Genomic DNA, 17,255 nt, shown 5'->3' with positions numbered 1-17,255 from the left:
GTGTTCACTTTATATATATCACATCCAATTACAACTAGATAGTATTCTTACAAATGATGGCTAAAATGGGAGTCTTAATATGTCTAGAAAATACCTAGTAAGGTTAGTATCGGGCGTGTTACTGTTTACAAGATATTGCTAAGCAGCAATTGGACATGTAATAGGAAGAAGACAAGCAGTTGACAAGAGTTCCTATAGGTATCGGGCGCAGATAGATTCCTAAGAGGATTATACTAGCGCAGGCTTTGTAAGCACGAGACAGTGCATCTAAAATAGAAAAGGCCAAGGTCTATTATACGACTCGTGATAGTTTCTGTGAGCTATAGTAATACCTCTTTGTGATGTGGGTATGTATAAGCACAGTTAATCAACGATCCTGCAGAGACTTCTAAAATAGGTGTTGGTGCAATGAGCAATTAAGGAAAGTGTATGAATCACTCAGCAACGACTATACTCGTAAGTATTATTCCTAGAAGTGTATATACTGAAAGCATTCATTTTGGAATACGACGTAAACGATTGGTTCTTATTTTTTGAGCACACAGAATGACCCACTTAGGCTGTTACACTAATAGTAAGAGACAGCTTTATAATAACTTACAATACCCATGGCAATGACCTCTGGAAACCCTGCTTACAGCCAAGCTCAACACCCCTAAACCAGTTTAAAACCAAAATAGCCTGTTGGTTTGAGCTAGAATTAGGATAGTCGCTGCGGGATTATGCGGGCTTTGCGGGTTTCCCCGAATGTAACAGAGTCTAAGTGACACAATATCGCTTGTTGAAAGTTAAAATGCAGTAAGTGGCTTAAGCTGAATATTTGCAACTTATTATTATTCACCTCCGATGTTTCACAAATGAGATTTTCAGCTATGCTGTCGAAAATGGAACGCAATAGACGTCTTGTTACTCTTTTTATGTCTAAATTACGTAGAGAAAAGGGCCGTTTAGCTATGCGTGCTGCTGTTTTTTACCTGGGAGTTTAAGCTCGACTGTAGGATGAATAAACAGTTGGTCATTAAAAGTGGAACCAATGTGCCAGCACTACTGGCCTGTCACTCCTTGTTTCCGCAGCTTTTAGCTTTGACTATGACTAGAAAGCCAAAAGCTGCTTTCTATACATTACCATAAATTGGAATTACCGAATCGGGTATATTGGCTAAACTGTCTTAGATATCTGAGGATACAAAACGCGCTTGGCCGAAAATAAATGAGGGTAGCCAAATCTGTGATATTGTCCATAGAATGTACTCTGTAGAGTATAAGTGCTGTTAATGTCAATCTATATACCTCAATAGTCTTCTGGGGGTTTTCCCTTTTTGCATTTTGACCGTTAAGGCATATTATAGGTGTGGGTCACGGGAGAATTACACAGGGATTGTTCAACAGTCAATGTGCCCGGACCTGGTGGTATGTACCTATATAAAGGACGAAGGAAGTTGTATGATGACTAAGACAGATGATAAATAGAAAAGTATGAAGGTGATGTATACCACGTGATCTATGACGAGGCCTGTCCAAGGTGACGAAGGAGCCAATCTAGAGATGTCAAAAAGAAGAAAATAAAAAGAGTGCGAGTGGATTATCGCTATTTGTAGAATTTAAATGTAGGCATCGTATTAGCGAAGAGAATAACATTATTGCCACAAGCGAAGCTACGTTGCTGCCTTCTCTAATTCATAGTGCGGTTTATTTGCAGACAGCTTGCGAACCTACGGTCGAGAATGTATTACTGAGAGTGATTGAATATAATAGGACATATTTGAGTATTGATTTATAGTTTAAGAATTCATGTGCTATCTATAGCTATTTATACAATTCGGAATTTTTGTTTTAGTCTCCAAGATTGCACTGTGTGCAGATTGTCAGCCTGGTTTGGCCATAGCTAATCAGCACTTAGCCAGCTAGTTTCGATCCGAATAACGATTGAGAGCCTTGCATAAGGGTTATGCGACTAATAACGACTAAATCCGGGTACAATCAAGTCAAACAAAGTGAAATGATACGTTTGAGTGCAATGTAACCGCGAATATTTTGGAGTTTGTCCAGTAGAAATATCCCAGAAGTAAATCCAAATTTATTAATTAGCTCCAGTGAGGTATTTAAAGGGACGTAACAGTTTGAAGATTAAAGTAATCAAAAACAGACCAGAGAAGTCTTGACAAACAATTATTGGATTTTAGCACGACTAACGCTCACTGTGATTGCTGTGGCCACTTTGGTGCCTAAAATAGAAAAGTGCTCTGGTATGTAGAAAAAAGGGTCTTGGGCCATGGTGACAAGTGAGGCATGGTCGCAAATGGCTGCGCGTATTTCAATACCACAATGAAAGTAGCCCGTCATAGAAACCTTGGTTAATCGATAGCTAGCTCGCTCTTTCGCTCTTCAAGCTGTATCACGCTAGTTAGCGAGCTGAGCTGTTTACCATGTGCCATATGTCAAGGCATCGCATTTCAACAGATAAGCAGGGGTGGCAGATATTAAAGTGGCACCATAAGTAAAAACCATGTGGACCGGCTATCGATGAATTTCGGTCCCCCGCATGATAAGGTCATCGTAAAACTCCATTCAAATCCACGCTGTGTCAAAGTACTAGCATTAGCGAGAGTTTTAAACATAGTTGATGGAGTAGTGCTGATGAATTTATGGGGTCAGCAGCTCATAGGCCCAATCTCCAGCTGCTTCTGCTAGTTTTAGCACCCATTAAGCCCGCCACCCAGTTGGAGCAGCGGGCGGTTTGCTTTATAGCGGCATGGGGCGAGTTTTAAGACGTGATGCACCCACTAATATACGACGGGTGGAAGCCGGAAGCTGTAGATCAATTAGCCACTGGGCGCCGACATCGGCTACACCTGTTTTGAGATAGTCAACACCGAGACTACTCCAATGGCGCCATCAACATCTTGTGAAAATTGCGCCAGTCGAGCCACGCAAGAGGAGGCAAACCAACAGTCGTGAGAATGCAGATGCAGCTGAAGACTCACCCAACAAACAATAAATCCTACAGAAGCTTGGCACAGCTTATGCAGGGGGGATTTGTTTTATTTCCGAGCCCGGAAGCCTCACGAACCACTCTAACTCAGTTTCCAATCTGTAGCACCGGAAGGCGCTCTGTCAGCCGCAGGTTTCGCCCCGCCCAAAACAGGGGATATCCCCGGAGCTAAATGTCACAAGCATGCGCAGCAGAGCATCGCCTCCAGTAGACACAAGCCAATTCACTTCGATCGGAGGCTACACTTAGGCGTGCCCAGCCTCGGTCTCTGTCACTTTTGGCTGCCTAGCACTGTTCTGGCATTATTTCGCGCAAAAGTTCCAATCTAGCATGCAGAAATGAGGGCCGATGTATCCTTTTCCTGCAGGTCTTGCACATCACCAGCACTCTGATTGGACTCTTTATACGCGGACAATTTGTTCCTTACTATGGAGGGGCTAGATCTTTTCCCATGATGCCACATGTATTTTGCTTTCTGGGGCAGATTTCTTCTTTTCAATGCTTCTGGAGCCAAATTCTGGAGAAAAAAGTGGCCATGCTGAACTGCCCGAGTTTGGTGGCCGGCCGCATCACCCCTGACTAACGCTTCGCTACCAAGATTCAGGACCTTACACTAGCTGGAGAGTCGCGTGCCTCTATAACCGATCTACTGTGAATCCAGGGGTCAATATAGGATACTACTGAAAAAAAGCGCGATAAGACAAGTTAAGGGCCATGGCAAGGGGGGAATTGGCGCCAATAGTGAAATGTCGCGCGCTGGTCTAATCTCGGCTTCCAAATCAGATGCTCTAATGCTGCATTCTTTCCCCACGTAGTGAATGCATATTATTCCTCTTCTCTGCTTCGTACTGCTGATCACTTCCTTCTCCCTTGCATCTCAATTTCAGCCTTGTCAGCGATTTTCTCCGAATGGTGGCGCCTCTACCGGGAAAGGGCAAAGGCAAGAACTCAAGCAAGAGTCTCGGTCCATGGTGCAAAGCCATTAATCCTTGAAGCACAACGGCAGCAACGATACGACAACCACGCCAAAATGGATAGAGAGTTTATGGAACAATTATGGAGCGAGCGCCATTACGGAACACCGCTCGCCATCATCTTCATGATAATGCCCACGATCGCCGTCGCCCTGCGTCTGTACGCGAAGATCACGGCTCGTCAACAGCTTGAAATAAGCGATTACTTCTCCATTGCCGCATGGGCTAATACAGCTGGCCTGTTCATATCTTTGCTAGTGGCTGTCTATTTACCGGCCTCTTATCTGGACAATCCTGATGGCATCGATGAGCCTGTATCCAAGATTACATTCTCTCTCAATCTCTTGTGGGCTGGCGCCTGCTACTGTTGCAAGCTATCGATTCTTTGCCTCTACTATCGCCTCCTGAGTACACCGTCCAGCACTTTCCGTCTATTAGTCCAGGCCATGTTCGTTCTAACGGCCTGCATCGGTATTGCGAGTTGCCTGGGCTTCCTCTTGATTTTCCGGGATATGTCATGGTGGTGGACAACAGGACTGAGATCTCACCCTGTGCAACTGGCGCAAATGATAAAAATGAACGAAGCTATAGATATTTTGTCGCTTCTCACAGATGTCATCTTGTTCGTGATGCCTTTGCCTGTCATCTGGAAATTGAGCCTCAACAAGCAGAAAAAGCTTTTGCTTATTGGTCTATTTTCACTTGGCTTTTTGTAAGTCATCCATTTCCTCTGACGCTTCAAATGAACAAAAAGGAATCACCGACTAACTCAATCTACTACTTCTCTCAGGACCTGTATCGAAGTCGTCATCAGAATTATAACCACGTATGGCTTCGACGGTGCTTTGGATGCCATCCAAGTCCAGTGTCTATTGATGGGCATTGAGCCAGCAATGGGCATTACACTGTGCTCACTCCCTGTTTTCTTGCGATTGGTTAGTGTCTCTGTCTATAAATGTTAACAAGTAATTTTTGCTAACCAGATGCCATTGCTACAGTTCCGAAAGGGCCGCAACAATTCAAGTGGCCGCAGCTACGCGTCCAACAATGGCAATTTCTATTCTCTGGGCCCTATGAGCGGTAAACATTCAACAACTAGAGATCCTGATGGAGCTTTGTTGGATTCAGCTGTTGGAAAGCCGCAGCCAGTGCTGGTACAGACAGAAATTACTGTCCACTCTTCACGTAGCGGGTATAATGACTCTCTCGAATCTCAGGAGGGCTACTGGAAATGATGAATTATAAGGGGGGGTTCAATTTAACGTTAAACTGAATTAATGCGAGACTTGTCGAGCAATCGTAACAGCCATTGTCGGGTATATATTTCTTTTTTAATGAATTCTATTATTGAAGCGTTTAACAACATACAGAGGTCATATTCAATTGTATAAATATTCTACTTTGTCACTTACTGCTTAATTCAATATATGTTTGGGTTTCAATTGCATTATACCAAACCATTCTAAGTCACCTTAGTTGATGTTGCTATGGGAATGTTACAGCGACTGCCAAGATTTCTGGCATGAGATTCCTTCCTTTTCCTCAAGCTTTATCTATGTACCTACCCTATATTCTGATATCGTTGGCAAACACTTAACGAATCTAGTACATTTGGAATAAAGGCTAAGAAAGATTGTTCTTAAGTTGAGCTTAAGAACGTTCTAAATGTCTCGTAATTGCTCTACTTAAGTCTTCATTTTAACTTTGCCATCTTTTTAACATATCCAAAACTACATAGATGTGTCTATTAATTTCCTTGTTCCAGACCTAAACAGCGCGGTGTTTGAAGCAGGCCCATTTCTCTATAGAAAGCTATCTATAATGCATTTAAACTTCTTCCACGAGTTGTTTCTGTTGCTATTGAGATAGCATCAATCACATAGAGCGTAGTGAGTAGTACACGAATCCGAATACACACAAAAGTCCAGAGGCACGGCCTTGTTCGCTTTGCATAGCACAACACCGTGATGTAATAGTTTATAAAACCGTACAATGTGGAGCTTATCGGCCTATACTATAGGTATCGCTAATATTGAGATTTTTTACGTTGCTTGTAGGGGCAGCCGGGAATTGCAGCAGTTCAAAGCAATCTTTGTTGGGCATATGTTTGCAAGATAAGCTACTTTTAGCTTTAGAATCATCTGTAGCAAGTGAAACCTTTAAAGGCTTAGAATATGTATGCAATAAAACACACTTCAGGGTACTTAAAATGAGCGTGACACGCCCGATACTTAGCTCGGTGCCAGTGTTTTAAAGTACTTGAAGATACTGGTTGAAAAGAGAGGTTGAAAAAGAGATGAGCGAGAGATCAGAGAGAACTTTTTACTAGACGATTTACTATTATACATCGGTTACGCTCATTTGTGTCTCTCCGAAGTGCTCACATTCCTAAACGCTACGGTGTTCGGTTGGTATTTCAACCCTTATCAGCGCACCAGGCATTTCGGGCGATACGCATAGCTGCCTAGATCCGCTGGCATCTTCGTAGCAAGATTCATTACTATGGCGAAAAATTGCTGATTTACATTGCCTCTTTAGCCGTTCCACCCGTTCTCGAAGTTAATCGGTTCCACCTACTTTATGACATTCGTATTATTAAATGCGCTTGCTATATGTCTTTATCTTGGTGTTTCTTTGCCAAACATATTTATTAATATTCCTATTTGAAGTTTATGCTTATAACCATCTTAGAGCTATAGCGTGCAAGCAGATATAATGGCTACTTGTAGAGAGAAACAAATGTGGTGCTGATTGTGCTAAAATGAATGTAAAATAAGCCATGGTAGGAAATATAATTCACACTGTGTTGCTTTCTAATATGATTACTAACCAAGAGAAGGAAAGTCCTGCCAAAGCGCTTGATTGTAATGAACAAAAGAAATTCTACCAAAAAATTTAATAAATATTTAAAATTAAAGCTTGACTGAGCGTAGATGTTCTAATTTTCCATTAGAGCAAAGCTAAATTCATCAATTATTATAAACAAATTTTGAGATGGCTTCTTAAGTGAAGTGTTACCAAGCATGAATGGTAGAGTAATGGGGCGTCTAGAAAAGGGGGGTTTGTAAAACAAAGGAGCCATAAGTGCGACGTGGAGCGGTTTTTCTCTATTAAATATACACGTGGCTTTCATTTATTTAAATGCAGCGCTTCTTCACTGGATTATATTGCTTATTAATTAGAATATAGCGCTTATTTATTGTCGTACATTGCTTATGTATAGTGCTTATCTATCAAATACAGCGCTTATCCGCTGTAATACAATACCTGACAGTACATATATGTAATAATAATAATACATTACTTATAGTTACGTAGAAGTACTGGAACTTTAATGCCATGTAACTCAAAATTTCTTTGTTTACTATCTAGAGAGAACGAAAATTCCAATCCTATGGATAACGCCGCTCTTTGATGGAAAGTTCATAGGACTAACACTTCCATTTTTTAATTGTACCAAGTGAATATAAAAAAATGAAAACTATATTACTTTTGAAAAAAAAAAAGCCCCGCTATTATCCCATTCCGAGATAATCCGAAACAAAGAGCAGCGCTTAAGTTTTAACATTTAGTAACTAAAGAGGGTAATCATCGACTCTCACCGCATGATAAAATAAGATTAGCGCATCACCCAAAACTTTACGAGGAGTTTTCAAGTTTTGTCACCGACTCTTCAATTTGTCTCTAGTTAAGGATACGCTGTCCCCCGAAACAATATCCAGCGGCGCAGCACAAAATCGCCTCCGTACAGTCCAAGTTTTCAGATCAGAAACTGTCTTACTCTCAAACTAAAATGTCCATTCTCGATTTTAGTTCCAGCGTTACTGTCCGGCCAAGTGCTTCGCTAAGCGAGGTAAAGAGTCTCTTCTGCAATCAAATCAGAGACTTGGGATGGGTATGAGTTTCGAATTTTGTTTTATTACAAACCATACGACTGATAGATGCCAGAATCGAGATGAATTGGATGCTCAAACGCACTTCACAGTGGCCCAGAACGGCCAAGACTGGTTAATTTTGATCCCAGCTGGCACAGATGAGCCTATTGGGATGGTGATAGGTTTCAAGTTCCCTAATCACACCGGATGGGTCGGTTTCTTCATAGTTGATAAGCAGTACCAAGGAAGAGGATGGGGTGGGATTTTGTTTAAAGCAATGCTTGACACCTACAACAAAATTGGCATCCAAATGGTTGGTTTGGATGCTGTAAAGGAGCAAGTTAAAACGTACGAAAGACGAGGTTTTGTTGAAGCAGCCAAAATCAAGATTATGACGCGCGAACCTGAAGAAAGTATGACAGCCAAGTATGGAGCTGTCCAACTCAACAAAGGGTACAAAGCAATCGATATTAAAGAAGTTGATGCGGACACTATTGCGGATCTGGATCGCATGCATACTGGGCTTGATCGAGGAGTACTCTGGGCTAAAGCTTTGTTTTCTCGACCAGATGCATTTGGATTTGCTATTATATCTAGCATCACTGAAGAACTATCAGGCTTTATACTGGTTCGCCGCTGCGAACATGGCTACCGACTTGGACCTCTGTTAGCAGATTCCAACGATCACGCGTCTGCTCTTCTTCAATTAGCCATGTCACATCCGAGTGTTTCAAAATCTTCTGGAACTTTAATCGCTGAAGTATTTGGTCCGAATGAGAATAGTGTTGATGTCTTCTCGAATTTAGGATGGCAATGGGCGAAGATGGATTACCATAGAATGTGGCTTAATGGTCAAGTGCCAGTTGAGCAACAACAAGGTGGACGAGGCCAAAAAGGAATGTTCGCTATTTTCGATGCTTCTGAAGGTTAAATATATATCTATATAATGTGTATGGTTTATCAATTTTCTCAGGATTTGTTACCAAAGTTATTATATCTATTGACAGTGTTTGGAATATTGGCATGGTACTCCGTAGATACAACACCAATAGGAAGCCTCGAAAATAACAACTATGGATTCGCGCCTACCACGGTTGTTTTACCATTGATAAATGCAAATTGTTATTGGAGCTGGTTTCCAATATTTCACAAAACACATATATATAGCTTTGCAATCATCCTAAAGAGACTATTTGGCAAAAGGGCGTATAGAAGAATCGTTCACTTGACTTAATCAAGTTTAAACATTTTCAATATATGTCATTCATTCTAGCTGATTTAATGGAGAAAATGCCCATATAAGTAACTAATAACTTCATAACCGAAGGCGACGCAATGTGGCATTAATTTTACCATTATGCCAAACATAGTAAATGATTGGATCAATAATCACATTTGAAGCAATTATTGTAACTGAACTAACCGAATATAAAAGATCGGCGTCACGAAGGACTGGGTCGTAACAGTTGTTCTTATAGATATGACTTGTCGGATTTGCCAAAAGAGAGTAATTTGATCTTCATTTCGCTACATAACCGGGCTTTTTAATTTACCGAGCCGTATGCCAATGCCGCATCAAGCTAAGCAAACGAGAGTGATTTTCGAACTGTAGTCATTTCTTGCCAGATTTGTGTATTTTGACATACATAAAATCGGAATATACCTTGATAGCAGCATTTTGGGTATTGGCCAAATACAACATTAAATTTCTTTTAGATAACACCAAATGGCTTTCTTGGACACTGTAGGTCACAGTGCCGCTCCACGGAGTATTGTAATTGCATATTCCATGCATCGAACCTCCTTCTCCTTTAGGTAGGTAGTGTCCGTTAGTGGAGTAGAACATTGCTTGTGCCGGTGAAGCCCACCTGTGTATTAGGTAATCCAAGTATGCAAGTTTATCTCAAGTAATGAATTATAGACTACGCATTTAAGAGTAATTAAAGATTTGCTTTACAGAAACAACATTTTTTAATAGAATAATTAAAATTGCTTAAAATATTATATCCACTCATAAAAAAAAAAAAAATTTGTTGACTGCTATATTTCCTGCAATTTATTTTATCTCAATGCTTTTCTTCATTTTTTAATTTTAAAATACTAGCCTTAATCTTTTGTTATACTAATTTATATCATTTACATAGTATATTTTGGCCACTCGGAAAAAAAAAGAAGCGCATGGGAATCACAATTGTAATTCATGCCTTTTCAGAATTGGATGGACGAAGGATCGGTGATTACGTACTTGATACGGAGTACACGCAAGGCATATTTACTTAATCAGTGGTCTGATCACCGACCAGTGTCATCATCGCACAAAAATGCTCCACTGTTTTCACATCATACGATGCCGTGCCGCGGCTGGAGCCCCTGCTCCATTATTTCGCAACACAGCGTGAGTGCCGCATACGCTGCCGATGTAATGGCTTGGTCAGCCTCTCCATCCCCCTTCAGCATGGTCTGAATGTAGGCTTCTGCACATGAGCAAAAGAGGAACTCTCGTGCGGACGTGGCCCCCCCTGATGTCCGGACGCGCTGCTCCAGTATGGTGACATAGGTCTGGATGGTTTCTTGAAGCTGCCGCCAGCTTGGCCCGCTGACTGCAGAAAAAAACTCCTCTTTCAGCTCGCTTATCAGATCGAGACAGAGAGCTAGAATGGCGTGCCATTGTAGAGTGGCGAAATGACCTTGGCCATGGATGCGCAGAACGGTTAGCGAGTTTGCAGAATAGGATGCACTACTGCTGGTAGCGGCGGTCGTGGCCGCAGATGAGGTCGTATTAGAGGGCAAGACAGGTAGGCCGTCAGCATCAGCAGTAGCTTCCTCAAGCCCTGCAGCAGGGGGCTGCGTCACCGTTGCCAAGTCTGATGACTGATTCATCAAGAGCAGCGCCGAGATTTCCATGCGCACTTTGCGGGAAAAATAGCATGCTGGGTTGGGCAAAGGATGAGCTGCGAACTTGGCGTGCGGTGCCAGTACAAACGGCAAGGTGAGTGTATCTAGGAGCTTAATTTGGAATCCAGTAGGCTTCTTTTGCAAAGATCTTAGCCTGCGAAGCTCTGTCGAGTATGCTCCTTTCAGCTCAGCGGCGAGCCGGTGCGTGTCTTCTAGAGCCTTCGCAGCACCGGGAGAGTGCATTACGTGCAATATTCGAAGACGCAGGCGCTGCGTCCGCGTCAATACCACCAGGCAGTAGCTGGGAGAATAACTCATAAAATATGATGATGATGTGGAATCGGCATCGCTGGTACTCGCATCTTCGTCTGACAAATCGGATGGCGGCGCACAGTCGTAGGTTTCTGGAGAAATGGGAGCTGGTAACTCATGATCGAGACATAGCTGTAAAGACAGTTCCAGCATAGTCGCCCACAAGCGCCGACGAACTTCAATTTCGGTCGCCGGCATACCAGGATCGATTGTAGTAGGGTCTCGGTGTAAACCCAGCTGTATCGCTAAGCGCGTGAGGTCATGATCGCCAGGAGACCACAGGGAGCCAGTTGATGCCGCATTGACAGGGCCGGTGTATCGTGATAGCGCCAGCAGACATATTATTTGCGCAGTGTTCAAGTCTGCTCGTGACCCAGCAAATGCTTTTCGAGCCAGCCATTGCCTGCCGTATGCAATCCAAGTTTTCGCTTGCTGCCGCCAGTAGATGCCGTCTTGGTTTTGCTCAGAGACAGTCTTGTTAGCAGTTTTCAGTTCAGGGTTAACGAAAGCTCCCAGAGCAATACATATCACAAGCTTGCAGAGGAATAACTCTTCTATATCGGGCGACCATGTTGATGAGGAGCCTGCCCAGAACCGTCTGTAGTCGCGAAGAAATGTTGGCACATACAAGATGCGCAATACTGATTCAAAGGTAGTGAGGTATGCATTCAGAAGAATGTCGCATATCCGTTGAGGCGGTAGCAGCTTTTTCACCGCATAATTAGGTAATTCGGGATCCGCAGTCCAGTTGATAGACAGGCTAGGAGCTGAATGCTTTGATGCTCTTGCCTGATGCTCGAGTTTGAAAAGCTTGTCCATTAGTGGTCTCAATGGCTCATGCTTAGATTGCAGTTGTATAGGCCCCCTCTTATTCCTTAGTCCATAGAGAACAAATTGCAGCCTTTCACATTTGTTCATCGCTTCTTCCCAGCAGGTTGCTATTCGCACATGAGTAGTGCCGCTCGGGGTCTGTTGTGATTCTGAGTCAAAAATTGAATTCGCAGAGGACCAAGAAGTATGGTCATCGCTTGGCGTCGATAGTTGCCTAGACGCTGCAGTAGATGCATCGGAAAGATTTGAAGCGCTTGCATCTGCGAATGGGACTCGCGTTGAATGTGAGGGTGCAACTCGAGAATGTGCATCGTCGAGGCCCAAGTAAGTAGCGAGATTTGCTCCAACATCGTCGCGAAAGTGCGCCGTTGTCGTTTCAAGAGAGAAGAGATCAAGGCGCCCAGAGTTGCTGTCTTGAAACAGCGGATGTTGCTTGTTAGACTGAATATTCGGTAGTTGAGCAAAATCGAGTCGCGAGCCATTGGAGGAACGAAAGTCGCTATATGGAAACGGATGGATATGAACATTGCTATAGATGCATCTGGTGTTTGGGAGCTTGCTACAAGGACCGCAAGGCGTTGCGCTATCACATCTGATCTTTCTTCGTTGGCATTCGATGCACGCTGGGGCTAAGCGTCGCCGTTTGTGTACTAGGTTAGAATCCATATGTAGTTGATTGCACGTTGGATGTAGAAGAAGTTGGCGTAAGGTAATAATTCATGTACCGCATTATGATGTAGCTAAATCTGATATCTACTTAAGAGTGTCGGGGACATAGTTGGATATTAGTAGGATTGCAAAGAGTGGGTAAGCTTGACTGAAAATTGTCGAAATAATCGAAGAAATGGAACAGAAAAGAAATAGTATAAACTACACTCAAAATATATATTTGAAAAATAGAAAACGCCTTATTATATGTATTTTTAAAATGAAATAATTTATTATGTAATTGTTTAACATATATATAACTAGTTTTAAATAGTTTTTTTTCTTAATTATATTTATTAATTATATTCTATTAATATTAAATATAAATATATAATATAAAATAGAATTGTTATAAAAAACTGTAATATATATATATATATTACAGTTTAATATATTAAGTTACTGAAATAGATTTACCCAGTATGCAGTTAATAAAATTAAATATTAAGTTTTTTTTCTTAAAATAGCTCTTTAATTTAATTTTGGCGGCAGCGCTAAAGACGCACTGGATATAAAATATTTTGTATAAAGTTGCATTAGCTACATGTAGGAAGATCTCCTGTCGCCCAAACCCCTGCTTCTGCTCCTCAACATACCCAGGTGCCACACCACACTCCTCGCGCCTTTCGCTGCAGCTGATTGTGAAACGATATATGTAGGCAGAGTGACAAGTAATTACTAGGTAGGCTCTATAAACTTTGGTGATCACGATATCATTGCATTAGGTAAGTTTCTGTGAAAACTGTTCAATGCCATATATCCATATGTTGCAGAGTCTCATTTAGAGATCCTAACCCTGTCTTGTCTTAAAACTAACCTTCTTTTCAACGTTAGATTTTTTTCAAGGTAGGCTCATAAAGATATCAAGCAATAGTAAGTAAATTGGAGAGCTAGAGTTTCTAGTTAGTATATACATGTATATATCAAAGATTGGCACCATTGATACTTACCCAAGACCGGTAACTGGGTCCCAGCCTTTACTAGCGGGGAAACCAAGCGTACCGCAACCGAAGTTGTTCCCGTCGGTAATGTCTGTGAAGGCCTCTGGATGAGAATACTAAGCCACACGTTAGTTATGAGTTCTGAATATATATATCGGCACCGGTGACGGGCGGAGAGATGTTGACGAACCAATACAGGATGAACGAAACCAACACTGCTTTTGCCTGCCGCTATTCTTTCCTCGTTGATACGCGTGATAACAGCTGCCCAAATCGGTGTGGCAGCCGATGTGCCTTGCAAAAGAATCCAAAATCCCTCCCATGGCACGGGAAACGATTGCGACGCTGCAGAGACGTCGGGGTAGCCTCGTCCACCAAGATGGAAAACCCCGTCGCCAGCGTTGCTAAAATTAGTGCCAGGGTCGGTATATCCTTGGAAGCCCAGCTGAGCGGAAGATAGATATCCTTCAACCGCACTCTTTTGATAGTCCAGAGTGGAGAAATAATTGGAGAAACCGCCACCAGATGGAAAGAAATTGGAAGCAATCTCAGGCAATTGGTCAGGCTGCGGCCCAAACGGAGTGTAAGGTCCCCCATCTGCGTACCAAATCGCAGTACCGCCGACGGTGAGCGAATAGGAGCAGTTCGCCGGTGCTTGCGGGAAGAAAATGGTACCGTTAGGGCCCAGGCAACCGCTTTGTATACCGTCGTCATCCTCAAACGAGGCCACACCATAATCGCCAGAAGCAACGACTGTGGTGGCGCATTGGAGCGCCAGCTTCATGATCTCATCGCATTGGTGTTGAGCATATGCCTGCCCCTGGTCGATTTCCCCGCCAGCATATGATACCGAGATAACATTGGTGGGCTTGAAGATGCCGCACTGGCGCTGACCCTGATAGCCGCTGGGGTCGTTGGGGTCGGGATACACTGGATCACGACATATGTCTTTAGTGCAATCGCCAGTTTCGTCGTATGCACTGTAGGTGTAGTAACTTCCGTCAATCGAGTCAAGAAATGCTATAACACCTGTTTAACTTTTGTATTTGTACAAGAATAACTTCGATTAACTCACTATTGAAGAAACCTCTGTATTTGGGAAATTCTTGACCTTGGTCTTCCTCATAGAATTGGTCATCTGATTGGAATAGGGCAGCCTTTTGAGGCCAGATGAGAGGCCAGGCGGTTGTGAAGACCAGGTTACTCTCAAGACCTAATGCTGAAAGGCCTGATATGGTTGTACCTGTCGCTTCTCGGGAGCCCGAAGCACCGTCTATCAGGTTCTCAATCGGATACGTTCCATTCGGAATTCGCCTGCGCGAAAAGCCAAGCAGTCAGCAAAGCTTTGATCCGCCACCGGAGCCCTGTTTACGCACGGATATAGATTCCACCAGAACATATCGAGATCCACGGTGCTATAGTGATCATTGATTGCTTCAAATATACCAAGTTGGTTGCCGTCGGCAGCGAGAGTACCATTGGGAATGCTATATTGGTCTAACAGCATTGTTAATTGCAGGAGGGATTATAGATGCTAGTCTCTTACTTGTAATACAATCCGGAAGTGTGTTTTCATAGCATAAGTTCAGGTTATTGAACGGTGGCGGGTCACCACCGTCCATGATCTGGTACGTCGGATGGGCCGCACGCTTGAGTTTTGGGCGCATCTTTTCCGGGTCTGACACTTTTGTCCCGCTCGCATTCTCACCGTGCCGAACTCGGATGCCGGGGGTGATGTAATCGATGTGCCTTGCCAAATGATGAGGAACGTGGTATTCTTTGCATGCAACATCCTGGCTGCCGGTGCGCCCATGCTCAAAGTGATAGTATTCGATCCCCAGAATTTCTTCCACGTGGGAAGCATGAGCATCGAACTGTACCCACTACATTTACAAGAAAAAAGTTAGAAGAAAGAGATACGAGAGATTCAGGAAGTTCTGCACAATGGAGGGGTTAGAAGTGTACCTGCTTATTGGCCGACTGGGATATTTTCTCAGCAGATATGCCGGCGGAGACCAGCCAGCCAACTATATCGTCGACAGCTGATGTTGGTGGCGCAAAGAATTTGATAACCTCCTCGGAAGACATGTGCTTCCCATAGTTTGGAGAGTAGGGTTAGCTCTGGGTTGAATATATTAGCAGACTGAATTTGCATGCAAAGAGAATTTAATTCACGCTTACATATCCATTAATCTCTCTCATGGCCTAGGTCACGCTTCAACTGTTTGAAACCAATTCTCATTGGAAGCAACGTTTTCCCATGCACCCTGTCCAGTTTCGTCCAAGCAGTGGCCAAGTGGTCGGATTGTCTTTCATGGAGAACATGTCCAACGGGAATCTGCCGTTTGGAGCTGGCACGGTTGCCTATCGACACAGCCGTGACCGTGCACGCCCCGGCCAGAGCTGCCGTGACGAGATTGAATAGCACCATTGGACTTATTACTCTTGAATACCGAGGAATAGCATTCCAGAGCTGAGTTTTAGTAAGGCTAATGAATTTGGAGAGAGGCACCAAATTATAGGTATGAAGAACCTGGCCGAGACAATACGTATATCCGCAGCTTGTATGCTTGATGCTCCTTGAATACAATGGCAAGATCAATAGTTCGACCTCAAGACCGTCATTGGTGCATTCTCATGTTTGCGTGTCAAAAAAAACTGAAGCTATCGCCAACTATATCTAGCTTTTGTTGGCAGCATCTCCGTTGCAAAGGTATCCTGTGATTCTGAAGACTCTGTCTCCAGCGGTTCGTATTCGCTGAAATACAAAGAGGTCTCCCGACACTACGTAACTCTGTCAAAACTATCTTCCCTACGTACGGGAGCATATCTATATCTTGCATAGTCATCAAATTTATTACCACTGTGGTGATCGTGCGCAAAGCAGGCTTCCTATGTACAGTGCGATCCTATATGCAAGAACCCGCAAGGAACATATATGCCTTGTTGAGCTTCTGTGCCGAACTTTTAATAAAGCGGATATAATCGGGCCTAGCTACAGCTGCCTTCCTGGGGACTCACCCATTATTATCTTGCCCTATGATTACCAAATACCTTCCTATTTAGGCTCACAGGAATGTATCAAGATAACAGGGCAAGTTTTGACGCGCGGGGATATGCAGAGGATTCACCAATAGGCGGGTTGAACAATCAGATTGTTTGCGCAACGGGTAAAATCGAGATTTATCCAAATGGTATTTTTACTTCCCTATGCACTTTTGTCCTGTTCTTTAATAATCATCGATAAAACTTAGATACTCCTCACTTAACAGCCGGTTAACTGTGCCGCAAACAACAGCAACAACTGACCCGTAGGCAGGCTCGGATGCAAAGAAATCCCTTCCGGAACGCCAGCGCCAGGAGTAGAGAAGAATTCTTGTTGCGGTCACCTCCGAGGAGATGCACCTTGCCATAAATTCTGTTAATAGCTGCTCAACTGTTTAAAATTGATATTTTAGTGACCAGATATTCTAAATTGCAGTCCGCTATCCCGAGGGCGGGCCATCTCTTCTAAAGTCGCCATGGCGCGGATTGCAACAGGACTAAAATGTCTGGCCTCAAGATCGATTTTGCGCCATTGCAGTGGCTACAGCCGGCATGAGATGGCTACAACGATATGCTTTCTAGGCTCTCGTTAAGAAAGCTGGATCGACGTAAGCCGTCTTTCGCACCTGGGGGCTCAGTTATGAACAGCATAACAATGCTTGCTTTTGCTTGCCTTTTTTTT

General features: G+C 43.2%; 4 protein-coding genes across 4 annotated transcripts; 2 read left to right on the top strand and 2 right to left on the bottom strand.

Moving 5' to 3' along the window:
• Window positions 1-4,022: 4,022 nt before the first annotated feature.
• Window positions 4,023-5,201, top strand: GGI43DRAFT_424728 (uncharacterized protein; the record flags this gene model as incomplete). Its single annotated transcript, XM_083208416.1, has 3 exons — window positions 4,023-4,678; window positions 4,757-4,901; window positions 4,965-5,201. 3 exons carry the CDS (start codon window positions 4,023-4,025, stop codon window positions 5,199-5,201), a joined length of 1,038 nt encoding a protein of 345 aa, XP_083057968.1.
• Window positions 5,202-7,560: 2,359 nt separating this feature from the next.
• Window positions 7,561-8,772, top strand: GGI43DRAFT_429353 (GNAT family N-acetyltransferase; the record flags this gene model as incomplete). Its single annotated transcript, XM_083209102.1, has 2 exons — window positions 7,561-7,861; window positions 7,915-8,772. The coding sequence occupies exons 1-2, from the start codon at window positions 7,760-7,762 to the stop codon at window positions 8,770-8,772; spliced, it is 960 nt and encodes a 319-aa protein (XP_083057967.1). The 5' UTR covers window positions 7,561-7,759.
• A 1,038-nt stretch (window positions 8,773-9,810) lies between these two features.
• Window positions 9,811-12,702, bottom strand: GGI43DRAFT_412479 (uncharacterized protein). The gene has a single exon (XM_083206848.1). The coding sequence runs from the start codon at window positions 12,543-12,545 to the stop codon at window positions 10,182-10,184; it is 2,364 nt and encodes a 787-aa protein (XP_083057966.1). The 5' UTR covers window positions 12,546-12,702; the 3' UTR covers window positions 9,811-10,181.
• Window positions 12,703-13,093: 391 nt separating this feature from the next.
• GGI43DRAFT_412478 (S53 family peptidase) lies at window positions 13,094-15,715 on the bottom strand. The gene is made up of 5 exons (XM_083206847.1): window positions 14,905-15,715; window positions 14,604-14,842; window positions 13,719-14,548; window positions 13,538-13,644; window positions 13,094-13,477 (listed from the first exon to the last, which is right to left on the bottom strand). The coding sequence occupies exons 1-5, from the start codon at window positions 15,033-15,035 to the stop codon at window positions 13,429-13,431; spliced, it is 1,356 nt and encodes a 451-aa protein (XP_083057965.1). The 5' UTR covers window positions 15,036-15,715; the 3' UTR covers window positions 13,094-13,428.
• Between the last annotated feature and the right edge of the window lie 1,540 nt (window positions 15,716-17,255).

Source organism: Trichoderma evansii (assembly GCF_050947405.1).
Source record: "Trichoderma evansii strain SZMC 28006 chromosome Unknown GGI43scaffold_19, whole genome shotgun sequence".
NCBI lineage: Eukaryota > Fungi > Ascomycota > Sordariomycetes > Hypocreales > Hypocreaceae > Trichoderma > Trichoderma evansii.
Note: the sequence above shows the minus strand (reverse complement) of the source record. Positions and strands in the feature narration are given on the sequence as shown.